Source organism: Artemia sp. Qi Xiang Cuo, chromosome 12 (assembly GCF_049724085.1).
Source record: "Artemia sp. Qi Xiang Cuo chromosome 12, ASM4972408v1, whole genome shotgun sequence".
NCBI classification, from domain to species: domain Eukaryota; kingdom Metazoa; phylum Arthropoda; class Branchiopoda; order Anostraca; family Artemiidae; genus Artemia; species Artemia sp. Qi Xiang Cuo.
Window position 1 is genome coordinate 5859120 of NC_142805.1, and position 15573 is coordinate 5874692.

Below are 15573 nucleotides of genomic sequence, written 5' to 3' on the forward strand. Positions count from 1 at the left end.
TCTTTCCTCCACTATAGGTACTCCTCAATTACTGATAGGCCAACTTAATAAACTATTTAAAAACGATCAGAAATTACATAAAAAAAAGTTTTTTCAACTGAAAGTAAGAAGCAACATTAAAACTCAAAACGAACAGAAACTATTACGTATATGAGGGGAGTTGCTCCTCTTCAACACCTCGCTCTTTACTCTAAAGTTTAATTTCTGTTCCAATTCTTTAATAATGATTCCTGAAACACTATGTTCTTTTAATTAGAACAATGAGAAGATTTTTTTTAAATTACTAAAAAACTTTAGCGTTAAGAGCGAGGTGTTGAGGAGGAGCAACCCCCTCATATACGTAATAATATCTGTTCGTTTTAAGTTTTAATGTTGCTCCTTACTTTCAGTTGAAAAACCTTTTTTTTAATTTAATTTTAATGCAAGTTTTAATGTGTTTATTTAATTTTAATCTGATATAATTTTCTAGCTAAGATTTAATTCTAACAATCTTCGAAGCACAGTTTTGGAATGTATTACGCATGTTTCGTTTTTAGATAGAAAATGGGTTGAGAATTTGAAGGAAGGTTGATTTCCTAACTTGTAAAGAAAGTCTAGAACCTACCAAAGGAAAAGGCTATGTAATATTCTTCCTCTGTAAATGGATAGATTTGAAACTAATGAGCCTAATGATATAAATCTCTTTTCATTTTGGCCTATGTTACAGCAATAGGCGCGTCACAAAATTGCTTTTATGAGTGGGAACACCTTTTTAGTAATACTTTTTTACGATTTTGGTGTTTTTATCAAAAGGCATATTTTAGATTTCACCTTCTAAAAGAATTTGATATTTAAGACTGGATATTTTAAACCTCGGGCTTAGGGTTTTCAAATTTGAAAGATACCCAAAATAATAGTCAACATTCTTGTTGAACCAAAATAATAGCCACTCCTCATCGTAACCTGAGTGGTGAGTCACTAGTAAGCTTGAAGTGCCATATTTGTATGATGAGACTGTTTTTTTTTCTAAATCAGTCTTAAGCTTTCTGTCACTACAGGTAGTTGGCTCTTTACTAGGATGTAGTTATAACTTCAACCTTGATGAAACTTTTTGACAGAACCTTTGATAATTGGACACTATTCTTGTAATATTGTTTCTTTTCCAAATCTATTGCTATTTTTTTGCATATATTTAAAAAGTGTCTAGATGCTGGGAGGATGAATTTACCTTTACTCCTTCACGAACTGCTATATAAAAAATGTGTGGTATTTTAAATGTTTTATGACTTATCAGCTTGTTTTGTATTGAGCATTCTATTTAATTTCCACTCTTATTTTTTAGAAGCCCAAGATACATCTTCAAAAGAGGATACAGATATTTTTGGAAGTACACAAACTATGCTTTTAATGAAACATGAAGCTGAAAATTTTGCTATTTCTCCTAGCATCCCTGGAAATTCTCATTATATTGCTAACCATGATAAACTGGAACCGAACATTGACGGGGACGAAGGTATGCTTCAGATATCTGGATATTTTTTATTTTTGTGCTTCCAAAATACGAAGGTGTATATTAAACTTCCATTGAATTTGTGGCTGGGCTTGAGAAGTTTCGAAAGAAAAAAAAAAGTTTAGTAAATAATAATCCCAGATTGTTTTGATGAATAAAGCATAACATTTTGTGACCCAGTTAAACTCATTAATAAAACGCCATTAATTGCTAGCGTAAAAACTCTGTATTCTAATCATTCTTTTCTAGAAATGCCTTAGTTTTACCTGATTTTAATGCAACACTGTCTTCGAAGAAGTGGCTAATTTACATGGGGCTCAATCTTCCGGGTTGATTTTAAAATCTTCTTCTTCTATATGTTTACGAGGTCTCTGGATTTCAAAAAAAGATCCTTTCAGCTCTTTGAATGTCCTGGAATATTTTCACTAACTATTGGGTAATCTAAACTATATTCCAAAAATATCTGCAAGCTGGTAACAATCAACATTATGCTACTACTAATGGTGTACTTTTAAGACTATTAAATAAAAACGATTTTTTTCAACTGAAAGTAAGGTGCAACTATAAAACTTAAAACGGATAGAAATTATTATGTATGTCAAAGTGACAACACCTATTTTCCGACTTATTGAATTTCAAAGCTCGCTTTGAACTTATATTAATTTAGTGCATTGAACTTTAATTAATTTGGTGACCTTCAGTAATTAGAGAAGTTTCCCAATAAGGGAAATAACCGATTATTACTATTTTTTGCTTGACTGATCCTCTCTGGCCTCTCATTTATGGGTAAATGTGATGAATACAAGGTATGGCATCAGTGATAGATGATAAAATTTGTATATGTCCCATATTGATCTTTTTTCAAACACAATTAATTAACAAAATTGATAAAGATACAGTTATAAAGCACGCAGTAAAGTTTTTTAGTAAGGAATCCCCCTGAGAAACGATGGATCAGTGTAAAATTGTATTTGGATTAGATGCTGCGGAGAAACGTAGAGGAACCCACTACTTTTACACTACTTTTACGTACTACTTTTACAGTTACTGTAACTATTGACACAAAGGTCATTAAGTTAAAGCTTTTAGGGAACATTTATGAAGAGTTCCATTTAAACGAAAAAACTGTGTGCATGCAGGCACTAAAAGGGCATTTAAGCAATATCATAGCCAGCGCTGCTCTATCATAGCTAGCAATATCAGTGAAATTTTGAAGGAGTTTATTCGACTGGAAATTAAAAGTTCTAGTACCCTTTTTAATAGTCAAAAGTGATTAGAGGGCAATCACTTCTCATCTTTAGCCCATAATTTTCCAGACACTTCCTATCAAAATTTTGAGACAGCCATTTTGTTAAGCATAGCTGAATGGTTCATTAAATATATCTTTTGGGTAATTGGGTTGGTCAAACCCCCACAGTTATGCAATTTGCCCATTATGCTTAAAAAAACTAAATTTTTCTTTAAAATCAAATCAAAACGCACTTCGAGTGTGCTGGTTGGCAAAACCCACTTGGTGTTTTTACCGATCGGATTTCTTACAACTATCACTCTAAATAAAGTAGCATTTCTATAGACGCCAGATCAGTCAATTCTATTTTATTTGCCATTTGACCACCGGAAAAGCCTTTTTTTTTTTACAAAAAAAAACCATGTCATTCATTTGTGATGGTAACCAAAGAGAGGAAGTCACACTTTTCCTACCTACCACATGCTACCTATGAGGTCCACCAATTTTTTTTTTTTTTCAATTTATAACTGGGATTTATTTTACTATATACATAAAAAACAAACAAACAAAATACCCCCAGAAGCAAGCTTGTGCGGGGGTAATCCCTTCTAGACGCATAAAAAATCATAATAACAAAATAAGATCCAAAATAATAACTCTTTTCAGTTAATATGAATACAAATACAAGTTCTGCCCTCCAACTCACAAACTAATAATAACACACTATACGGAGCCCCTCGACACTCCTCACGTACCCCCCCCCCTTTTTAGCCAAATCATTAAAAATAATAAATTACTAAACAATACCATCTCAATAAACTACGGAACAGCAGCAGGTCATCCACACATTTAAGTTCCACTGGTAAACTATTCCAAGCACTCGGACCGGCATGACGGAGAGAAAAAAATGATCTTGTCGCTTGCGGAATCGGTCTTCGAAATTCTTCCAAATTTCTAGTTCCATGCTCATGAACATCACCCCCACTCACAAACATTCCCTTAAGACAAACAGGAACACTACCATAAAGATACTTAAACATGAACTGTGTTTTATAAAATTTAAAAAGACCTGATACCGGTAGAATCTTCAGCGTCATAAACTCATTACGAACAGATGATCCTCTATTATCCTTACCAATCAAAAGCCTTATTGCCGAATTTTGTAGTACACGCAGGGGCAGAAGATGCGTTCCAAAAGTAGACGACCATACTGAAGAACAATATAATAGATATGGATGTACAATTGAAAAATACAATAATCTTAATATACTAGTTGGGAGAAAATTTTTCAGTTTACGCATAATTCCAACATTACGTGCAAGTTTCATAGACACACAATCAATATGATCTACAAAACTTAAAGTTTCATCAATAATAATCCCCAAATATCTAACACTCCTCTTTCGTGGAATCATTGATGTACCATTACTTAATTTATTCACCCATGGGTAATAACTTGGAGATCTGCTATATATCAATAAACTAGACTTATTACAATTAAGTTTTAACCTATTACTTCTCATCCACCTTTCTATATTCTTAAAACCTTCTCGTAATTGCGACATCAATTCATTCTCAGTCCTACCACATACGGTTAATTTCGTGTCGTCAGCAAACATAACTAGGGCTTTACTAGGTTTAAGTGCCTCTAGAGGAGGTTTAATAATAGTATACAACCCATCAACTGCACTTGACAAATCATTTATATAAATAGAAAACAAAAGTGGGCCTAGGGGTGATCCCTGGGGAACTCCACAATTTATAAATCTACTGTCAGAACGTGCATCATTAACCTCCACAAACATTGACCTTGAATTTAAGAATGATTCCTTCCTTCCACCTTCTGATTGATTCCACCTTCTATATATTTAAAAAATATACCAAGATATAATGAAAATATAAAACTAAGTTCTTCTTTAGAGTTTCTAACTAAAAAGAGTTTGGATCTGACATTGTGGATTTGCTCATAAGATAAATCCTTGATTGCTTTTACCATCCTTAACAAACTTCGGATATAGTGTCGAATTATTCAAAATGTTTTATTGTATGACCAAAATCTAAAGAATTTTATAGAGATAAATATAATTTAGCTATTTGAAGAAACTACATTAATTTATAAAAGTAAGGGCCTAACGTAGTTTATAGATATTACTGTACAACTGTGTTTGTTTTAGACAAAGCCACTATTAAGTAAATTGATATACAACCCGAATTCCGAATTAAAGAGTTCCGGAATAAAGAATTCGAACTGTTATAAGAATAGGGCCTCAAATTGACTTTTATAAATTAAATATTGGAGGTGATTTTATGATAACTGTGTAAGGCTAAAAATGTTTAAAGCTGAGTTGTATGCTAAATTGAAAAAGAGTTGAAAGAAGAAAAAAAAAATTAAGTATTCGGATTTTTAGTGAATTCTATATTATATCAGTATTCCTTCTTGCAGCATCCTCTGATAATGACATGAGCAAACAAAAATATGGATTACCTAGCATGTCAGGTCTTTCAAGTTTATGTCTAAAAACGGAAATGAATTTGAGCTGTCAAAATGAGATGCCAGGTCACACTTATGAATTTGCAGAAAATTTTGTGGGAAAAAATGAGGCGTCTCATACTGGAAAAAGAACTTTCGAGTGTGATATATGTAATAAACGATTTATTACAAGTATTGATTTATCTCTTCATCAAAGAAATCATACTGGAAATAAATCTTTTGAATGTAATATTTGTGAGAAAACATTCCACCGAAAAGCCTATATGTTTATTCATCAAAGAACTCATACTGGAGAAAAACCTTTTGAATGTGATATTTGTAAGAAATGTTTTACTGCAAGTTCCAGTTTATCTATTCATCAAAGAATTCATCCTGGAGAGAAACCTTCCGAATGTGATATATGTAAAAAAGCTTTTTCTACAAATTCCAGTTTATCTACTCATCAAACAATTCACACGGGTGAAAAACCTTTCAAGTGTGATGTATGTGAGAAACATTTTGCTACAAATACCAGTTTGTCATATCACCAACGAACTCACACTAAGGAAAAATCTTTCCAATGTGATGTATGTGAGAAATCTTTTATTAACAGTTCGAGTTTATCTATTCATCAAAGAACTCACACTGGAAAAAAACCGTTCGAATGTGATACATGTAAGAACCGTTTTACTACAAGTGCTCATTTATCTTGTCATCAAAGAACTCATACTGGAGAAAAACCATTCGAATGTGATATCTGTAAGAAACGTGTTGCTACAAGTAGAAGTTTATCTGATCACAAAAGAACTCATACTGGAGAAAAACCTTTTGAATGTGGTATTTGTAAAAAATCTTTTACTTCAAGTTCCAATTTGTCTAATCATCAAAGAACTCATACTGGAGAAAAACCTTTTAAATGTAATATATGTGAGAAACGTTTTACTTCAAGTACCGGTTTATCTTATCATCAGAGAACTCATACCAGGGAAAAACCTTTTGAATGTGATATTTGTAAGAAATATTTTACTTCAAGTTCCAATTTATCTGTTCATCAAAGAACTCATACTGGAGAAAAACCTTTCAAATGTGATATATGTGAGAAATATTTTACTACAAGTACCATTTTATCTAATCATAAAAGAAATCATACAGGAGAAAAACCTTTCAAATGTGATGTATGTGAGAAACGTTTTACTTCAAGTATCGGTTTATCTTATCATCAGAGAACTCATACTGGGGAAAAACCATTTGGATGTGATATTTGTAAGAAAAATTTTACTTTAAGTTCCAATTTATTTCGTCATCAAAGAATTCATACTAGTGGAAAACCTTATATGTGATATTTGTTAGAAATGTTTTACTTCAAGTTCCCATTTATCTATTCATCAAAGACGTCATACTGGAGAAAAACATTTTTAATATAATATTTGTAAGAAATGTTTTACTTCAAGTTCCAATTTATCTGTTCATCTTAGAACTCATACTGGAGAAAAACCTTTCGAATGTGATATATGTGAGACAACATTTGATCAGTGTCTTCTACTAATCGGCTGAAAAATGTTACGCAAAACATTACTTTTTGCCAAAACATGATTTGGTAAAAATTATAGTGGTTGATATTCTGTAGTTTCTGCACGTGAGCGAATATTTTAAGGAAAGAATGTCCTAGCTCAATATGAAATTTGATAAATCTATTATGAAAAATTGTTATTGACATTTTTTTCCAGGGGTTTCCTGGACAGAGTTCCGTAAATGCTAATTTGTTATGCTCAACTTGTTGCAGGTTTTGTTTAGGGTCTTCCTTATGGCTATGGTGAGAGCCGAATATAGATTGTGATCTATGCAATGTTCAATCTAAAGCGTGATATACAAATTATAAGTTTTTCTTTCATAATAACAAAGTTTTTTTTAAAGCCGTATAAGGCAGTTCAAAACTGTGTTCTAAGGCAAACATCATAATATCATAAAAAAAATCCACTTTCCAAAAAACAACATCACAGGAAACAAAACACAAACTTGAAATATTTTTCTTTCTTCATGTGTTCATTAATATGTTTTTGAACCTGAAAGATTGTCCGTCTTAAAGTTGTCTTCTCTTAGTCATTTCTTTGAAATATTCTGTCCAACCACCTTTAGCTGATAATATTGCTACCAAATATTTAATTCTTGCGCAAAGCGAGAGAGGTATTGAGTACATATTCCTTAAGGCATATTTTAATAGGTTTTGGGAGTTTATTTCATGTTAAAGCTGTGATGAAGACACGGTATTCAAAAGAAGGCCCACAGTAGAAAAACTAGTAATATAGAGTTCTTTTGTAATAAAAATTATAATAAAAAAAAATCGTAATAATAACGTTTATATATTAGACTTTCTAGGAAATTTTTCTTTGTTATCGCTGTCAATCGTTAGCTTTCTCCGTGTTCTGCTGCCCGCGAAGAATAAAAGCTGCTTCACTATTATGACGCACATAGGGTTTGTTATGAGACACACAAGGTTTAAAGCTGTTATAGTGCGATTACTGGGTTTTATTGTTCTCAAGAGCAAGAATCATGAAAAAAAGAGACTACTCATGTTAATTTCTGCTCGTTTTGAGTTTGACTCGGTTGTTTATTGTAATTTCTGTTCGTTCTGGGTTTTATTTATTTATTGATGCTGATTTGTGGTAGTTTCAAGCTTGGTTGGTTATTTGATTTTATTTTTGCTCATTCTTGGTTAAATGGATTTCTTTACTTTTCTTTGAAAAAGCTTATTTTGTGGAAAAAGTTCTTTAAAATTAATAATAATAAAACATTGAAGCCTTATGGCCTTTTCTATAGACAACGTAAGTACATGCCTCTGATAAATCATACGTGGTTTGTTCACACAAACAATGAATGGATCGAAAAATTAGCATCGAAAACAGTGGTTAGGCTATTTCATTTGTTGATTCAGAGACAACAGGATCGTTTTGATTAGACCATTGGGTGATTATGGGTGATTTTGATTATGAGCTGGGTGAGCCCCAACTCATAATATGGAATTTTGATTAATTGTTCCGTGTTATGTATATGTTATATATGTACGTGTTATGTATATATGTTATTTTGAGTTATACTTTTATCACATTACGTTCATTTTTAAGCCTTGAGATAAAAACTGAAACCTTAGCGTAGACAGTGGTGCAGGGAAATCCTCATATGCATAATTGAGCAGCCATAGAGAAAGTAATATAAATGAAAATAATGAAACAAGAGTTAATTTTGATATATTCTACCAAGCATAGCCAGAGTATGTGACGTAGAATATATAGGGTTTATAGGGTTTATTTTTATATTTTTGTTTTATCTTAATTCTTTTTTTTGTGTTTCTGGGGGTTCATCTATAATAGCAAGGTAGGATAAAATTTAACATTGGGGCTGTGGGTTATGTCAACTCCAAAGGCAAACTTATGAGACATTTCAAAGTTTTTGAGCAAAACAGATGTATCCAAATATGATTTGATATCAGAGGGGTTAAAGGAGGGCAGGATAGCAGAAACTGAATCGTGAAGGAGGCTGACTGCCCTCCAGTAGTTTTTTGCCTTTATTAAGGGCACAAGAGCTTTCAATATGCTGTCGAATGAGTCCCCTCCCGAGTTTGTAAGTTTTGAGTTATTTCATAAGATATACCTTTCAAAAGGTAACCGAGGGACTGACTATACATTAGAGCCTTAATTTTGATTAGCCCCTTCCATTTAAAAAGGGTAGGGGAAATGCTTTTGGCACTTTTCTTGTCCTTATTGGGCTGCATTACAAGGGAAGCAACTTTTTTTTTTCTTCATTTGGATCCTCTTAGCCCAAAGTTTCATATAAGTCCAAGGCCATTCAAAAATCATTGCCCTTTTTTTAGCCCCTTTTGTTACAGGAGGCACAAATTTCAAAGACACAAACATTACATTTTCCATGAAGGGGGGAGGGGTATTTTCCACGGGGGGTGTACTTTTTCGAGGGGTATACGCTGGCTCCCATCCATATGATCAATAATACCCCTCTTCATCCACCCAAAATTTTGCACTAGAAATACTAATAAGGACCTAAACTAATTGAATCCAAACGGAGAAAAGGGAAATTTGGATATTAGTAGTGTGTATATATAGTGTGTATAAAATTGGAACCAGTGACGAGATTGTGTAATGCAAGCAGACTGGTTTCTGAGGCAACACCTATTTTCTGGGCCAATCAGAGATTTACAAGGAATTACACAAGTATATGTGTGCAGTTTTAACGGTACATGCCTTACCATGGGCAGGTATCTATATATTTCACGACTACAAGCCTTGTCAGACATGTTTTTCTAGGTTCAATAGCCAAAACTAAAGTTCGTCATGTTACGTATTCAAAGGTTTAATTCACTTTTCTGTAAAGAATACTGGTTTCAGTCATAGGGCAAGATAATCATGTTTTTTCGTATAAATAATGTTTTTTTTTCGTATAAACAGCTAAGCCGAGCATGTTTCTCAGTCAAAAATTGTCAAACACAAATAACGTCTAGCCTGAAAGTACCTTGCATCTTGTCTTAATTGGTAATTGAATAACAGGGACGAAACAGAGGTAGATAACATTTTGAATTGGATTGTATGAAGGTGGTAAAAAAGGGTTAAACTGCCTACCAGTTAAGGTAACCCCAAAGGGGTTGCTAACTCATAGGTGAACCACTTATTATAAAGGCTTATTAGCCTCATCTTAGAGGTATTTCATAACTGCTATCGTGATTATGGGATTGATTATGTGTGTTTTTAAATATTGGTATTATAGGAAACATCAAACCCTCGGAGGGAAGGATGTAAGGCCCCTGTCTGCACGAAACCATAATCTCTCGCAAAGAAACTAATTAATCTAAAAAAAAAAATCTGCAACCGCAGACAATTCGGTTGGCACTATGAGTTCATAAATATGAAAGTAAAAGAGAAATTTATGATAAATAATGAAGCGAGTTTTTTGCTATGTCAGTAATAATATTTTTGATTGTAAATAAATTGGTATTTTGAGTGTTTTGCATTTGGAAAAAAAGAGGTATACCAAATTTTAGTTTTGCTTTGTAAGAAATCTACTGTGAAAAAATTGCTTTGTGTATAGTTATATTAATATATAGTGTCTTAAAATAACTTTTGAAACTTTAACCAAATGTATTTTTGGATAAATGTTCTATCTAAGTTTTGTAATTTCACAATGCTTGTGTAAGTTTATTACACAATGCTCGGGTATATATTGTGTTTTTGTTTTTAGAAGTAACTTTAAGTTTTAAATAGTGATTTGACATTATATATAAACTTTTTGACTTCTAGTCAACGTATAAATATTTTTTTATGATCTAATATTCCGTTAAGTGATTAATAATTCTATATTAAGTTTGAAAAGGATGATGCAACAAATTGCCAGCAAGAAACATAATGTTTCTATTTAAGCGGCATATTATCAAAGTAAAAAGAGATAGAAGTAATTAAAAGTAATTAACCTCTCGCAATAAAAAGAACAGTTATATATACAAAATTGAGTGTTGTTTTTTGTTTGTTTGCTATATATGTAACACTTTATGATTTATTTGTATTCTAATGTGAATATTTATTTTAGATACAGCTTTAGTTTTTTTTTGGAAACAAAATTTTTCGCAACACCATTTGGGGTCCATTTTTCAATAATTTTTTACGCATTTTTGGAAAGTAGCAAATTTTGAAGCCAGTTCTATTGTATCCTGATACCAACAAATCACACCATCAGAAACCAAACCGTAACTGGTCAACTAATATTTTCTGAACTGTATGGAGTATTACAGAACTTTGCTACTCCATACTCCATACAGTAATACTCCATACAGTTCAGAAAATATTAGTTGACCAGTTACGGTTTGGTTTCTGATGGTGTGATTTGTTGGTATCAGGATACAATAGAACTGGCTTCAAAATTTGCTACTTTCCAAAAATGCGTAAAAAATTATTGAAAAATGGACCCCAAATGGTGTTGCGAAAAATTTTGTTTCCAAAAAAAAACTAAAGCTGTATCTAAAATAAATATTCACATTAGAATACAAATAAAGCATAAAGTGTTACATATATAGCAAACAAACAAAAAACAACACTCAATTTTGTATATATAACTGTTCTTTTTATTGCGAGAGGTTAATTACTTTTAATTACTTCTATCTCTTTTTACTTTGATAATATGCCGCTTAAATAGAAAGATTATGTTTCTTCCTGGCAATTTGTTGCATCATCCTTTTCAAACTTAATATAGAATTATTAATCACTTAACGGATTATTACATCATAAAATAATATTTATACGTTGACTAGAAGTCAAAAAGTTTATTTATAATGTCAAATCACTATTTAAAACTTAGTTATTTCTAAAAACAAAAACACAATATATACCCGAGCATTGTGTAATAAACTTACACAAGCATTGTGAAATTACAAAACTTAGATAGAACATTTATCCAAAAATACATTTGGTTAAAGTTTCAAAAGTTATTTTAAGACACTATATATTAATATAACTATACACAAAGCAATTTTTTCACAGTAGATTTCTTACAAAGCAAAACTAAAATTTGGTATACCTCTTTTTTTCCAAATGCAAAACACTCAAAATACCAATTTAATTACAATCAAAAATATTATTACTGACATAGCAAAAAAATCGCTGCATTATTTATCATAAATTTCTCTTTTACTTTCATATTTATGAACTCATAGGGCAAACCGAATTGTCTGCGGTTGCAGATTTTTTTTTAGATTAATTAGTTTCTTTGCGAGAGATTATGGTTTCGTGCAGACAGGGGCCTTACATCCTTCCCTCCGAGGGTTTGATGTTTCCTATAATACCAATATTTAAAAACACACATAATCAATCCCATAATCACGATAGCAGTTATGAAATACCTCTAAGATGAGGCTAATAAGCCTTTATAATAAGTGGTTCTTTCTATTTCCGTTTGGAAAATGGGATAATTAATTTCCAGATTTTTTTTTAGATTTTCCAGGGTTGTTAAAAATCTGGGTGTTTCTCCTTTTATTTTTTCCCGTATGGATATATCAGTTAATTTCTTTATAATTTTTTTAATTTTTTGAATTTTTTCATTATCTTGTTTAGAATTGGTTTCTTTAAAAAGGATTTATGTTGGGTATGGGTTTTACACTCCATTTGTTCATATTTATCTCCGTAATTTCCACAACTGGAGATGATATGATTGTCTCTTTTGTAGTTAAACGATAGGATGGGGAGATATTAATCAGGCCCATACCCTCTATCCGTATATTTCTTGTGTTCCTCGACCCTGAAGAATGTTTGCATCTAAACTACGCCATTTAGGGCTGTGGAACACTGAATACAAAATCATTTTCACTTATTTTTTCCCCATAATTCAAGATTAACGTCGCTCAATATATCTACATCGCATTCTTTTGGTAGGGGACTTGAGGATTCCATCTTCTCCCAAAGTTTAATAGCACAGACTTTTCTTGAGCGTATATATGATATGGTTCCTAAGTTGCAGAAGGGGAGTTATTCAATTTTACATTTAATTATTTCTTGTTGCTTTGGTATCCTATATTATTAGTTGGAAATGGCTATAAATGGTGGTAAATTATTTAGTCTAATCCAGCTTGTGGCGTTCGTCAATTTTGTAGGGAAAGCATTTATTTGGAACAGTGCATATTCTTCATTTTTAACTAGGGGTGCCTTTAAAAATATCCGTAACTCTCCTTGCTTAATTTTTAAATAATTTTCCACCATGCCATAAAAGTATAGGATATTCTTGAAATTTTGTACTAATCCTAATCTCATTTGATAAGGCAAACGGCTTTCTATGGCTTTGAGTACTTTTATTAATTGACTTAGGTTTAGAAGTCGTGCTGGTAAATTTTTGTGCAAAGGGTTAGAAACTAACTCAAATTGATAAAATTCATGGGATATTTCCATGATGGCACTAGATGATAATTGTAGAGCCATCTGAAGATGTATATCTTCTATAATTTCACTTTGATTTCCTGTTATTCGTTTCAGATTTATTAATATTGCATTGGTCCTGTTTAAAAATTGAAAGCGTATTGATCGTCTGATTAACTTTTTCTTCGATATTTGATATCCTTGTTTCGCGATGTTTTAAAATTGTTAGTTGTTTGTCTACCAAGTGTAAATGATTTTGATTTGTTACTTCGACTTTTCCTATTTGTTTTTCTGCTTCCTTCCACGTTGCCTCAGATACCGTACAGAATATATATTCTGAGATCTCCCCTAAAATACCGATTAAGCTTCTTTTCTTTCTGGCGAATGTTTGGCTCCTTTTTATTTTGTTTTTGCAACGTAATTAACATTCTCCTTATATCTTATGAAATCCCATTGATCTGGTTGTTCAGTACACTAAACAACGATGTCACCTGAGTTTGAAATAACAATAATTTCGTTTCTTTTTCTATTACCTGAGGGGATGTGAAAGGAGGTGGGTTAAAACATTTTCTTCTAATTCTCTTTTTGTCATTTCCAGATTATTTGCAACTACCGTTATTTGGTTCTGGAGGTTATACAAGGCTGAAGCATCAAACCTAATGGCGATTTTCTAGTAACCTTCCATTGGTTTGATGGTATTTATCCTGCGAAACGATACTCCTTTTACGACCCTAAATTAGGCCGTAATAAGCTGGAATAGCTTAAAAACGTAAATTATTGTCCAAATCCTCGTAAAGCTCCAACAATATTCCAAGGTATTTCTAAATTCAATGGGCCAGAGGTCAATCCAGCATAAAATTAGTATATCACACCCCGTTCCCATAAAATGTATATTTTATACATTTCATCGACCACACCTTATCGGACCCATTGACGCACATAGCTAGGAAGTGGTGATTTCTCAATTTCCAATTAAGCATACCCATACCAGAATGTGTTCCTTATCTTAATAAAAAGTGGTATTTCTAAACTTTGTATTTGCATCTTAATGTTTTTCTAAATTCCAAATTTGACTTAATTAGAAAGCGTAACCACAATCCCACTGATACCACCAGCTGTGGTAAAGTGATTTTAAGGTTGTAGGATGAAGTTGTGGTTGTCGCCTTATTACTCCCTTTATAGGGGAGATACTTGTGGTCCTAAGATACATAAACTTTGGTAGCATGCCTTAGGTTATGACCTGACTAATGACGCGTACCAGCTGCGAATATTCGAGGAAACACAAATTTATTGGGGAAACACAAATTTTTTCAATTTTTTTCCCCTATTCTGCTCTCTTTCCTTTGATTTCCTTGTAATTACTCTATAGTCCCAAATTTCCAGGGGGGACATGGCTCTCCGCGCCGGCGCCCATGAACAGAATTTTGATAATATAAAAACATAGAAATAGTTATTTTCATACTTATTAAAATTATGCAAAATTTTCTGATTAGAAATATAAAATATTTAATTAAATTTTCTAATGCTGAGAAAATTTTCCAAATTTTTGAAACAATGGAAACAGCCCTAAAGCATTAAACGATCTTAATGAAAATCATACTATTAGATCCAACACATAAGAGAACCCTGAAGAAAAGAAATCTACTTCCTATATACAAAATGACAAATCATTACCGTAATGTTTTACCAGAAGGAAGACTACGGATGTGTGCTTACGTGTCGTTGTTTTTTATGTTCCTCAAGGTTTATCGCATTGAACCACTGATCGAAGAAAATGCAGAGGGAAGATCAGAAACAAAAAAGTTGTATTGCACCTTTTAAGTAACCAAAAAGCATGGAGCTACCCTCTCTCACGCCACTTATTCTCCAAAATTTCAAGATATCCATTTTGTTTTGCAAAGCTGAAATATCCAAGAACTGTGCAATTGAGGATAGCATGAACCCCCAGAATGCCTTGGGAAAGGGCTGTAATTTAAGAAATTTCTCCATTGATTTAGTATCGAATTTGCTATTTGGAAGTGTTTTTTGGAGGAGGGAGAGGGAATTTTCTGCTTGAGAGGAATTTCCACAAAAAAATTTCCTTGAAAAGAGTAGTTTCTGGAATTAAGCTTTCCAAGGGAAATTTTTCACTGAGAGATTTGCCCGAATTTGTATTTGAAAATTTTTTTTTGTTTGTTTTATTTTGTCTTTGGTGAATATATTTAATATGTGGAAATGTTCCAAGAGAAATTTTCAACGGGGTTGGAATTTCCTGGAGGATTTTTCTCCCGGTGGTCTTTTCCAGGGTAGAAATTCTCAATGGAGGAAATTTCTGCCGGAGCAACTTTCGACTTTGAGTGTGAAGATTTCTGGGGAAAACATTCTATGGAGGATGAATTTCTGGCACTATTTGAAAAACAATAAAAAATTATTATGTCTTTTTAAATAACAATATACTAAGGAGATTTTTTCGGGTGGTGGGTAGGGGTTATTCCAAGTGGGAGGA

The 15573-nt window shown here is 32.3% G+C and overlaps 2 protein-coding genes across 2 annotated transcripts in view; one reads left to right on the forward strand and one right to left on the reverse strand.

Moving 5' to 3' along the window:
- The window catches only part of LOC148945695 (uncharacterized), a 65422-nt gene that overhangs the window by 7162 nt on the left and 42687 nt on the right, over positions 1-15573 (reverse strand). Inside the window, 1 exon segment of the mRNA XM_089098246.1 lies at positions 4234-4574. Within this exon segment, the coding sequence (XP_088954372.1) occupies positions 4234-4574 (341 nt within the window).
- On the forward strand, positions 1326-7922 carry LOC148945696 (uncharacterized). The gene is made up of 2 exons (XM_089098032.1): positions 1326-1492; positions 5161-7922. Exons 1-2 carry the CDS (start codon positions 1378-1380, stop codon positions 6525-6527), a joined length of 1482 nt encoding a protein of 493 aa, XP_088954158.1. The 5' UTR covers positions 1326-1377; the 3' UTR covers positions 6528-7922.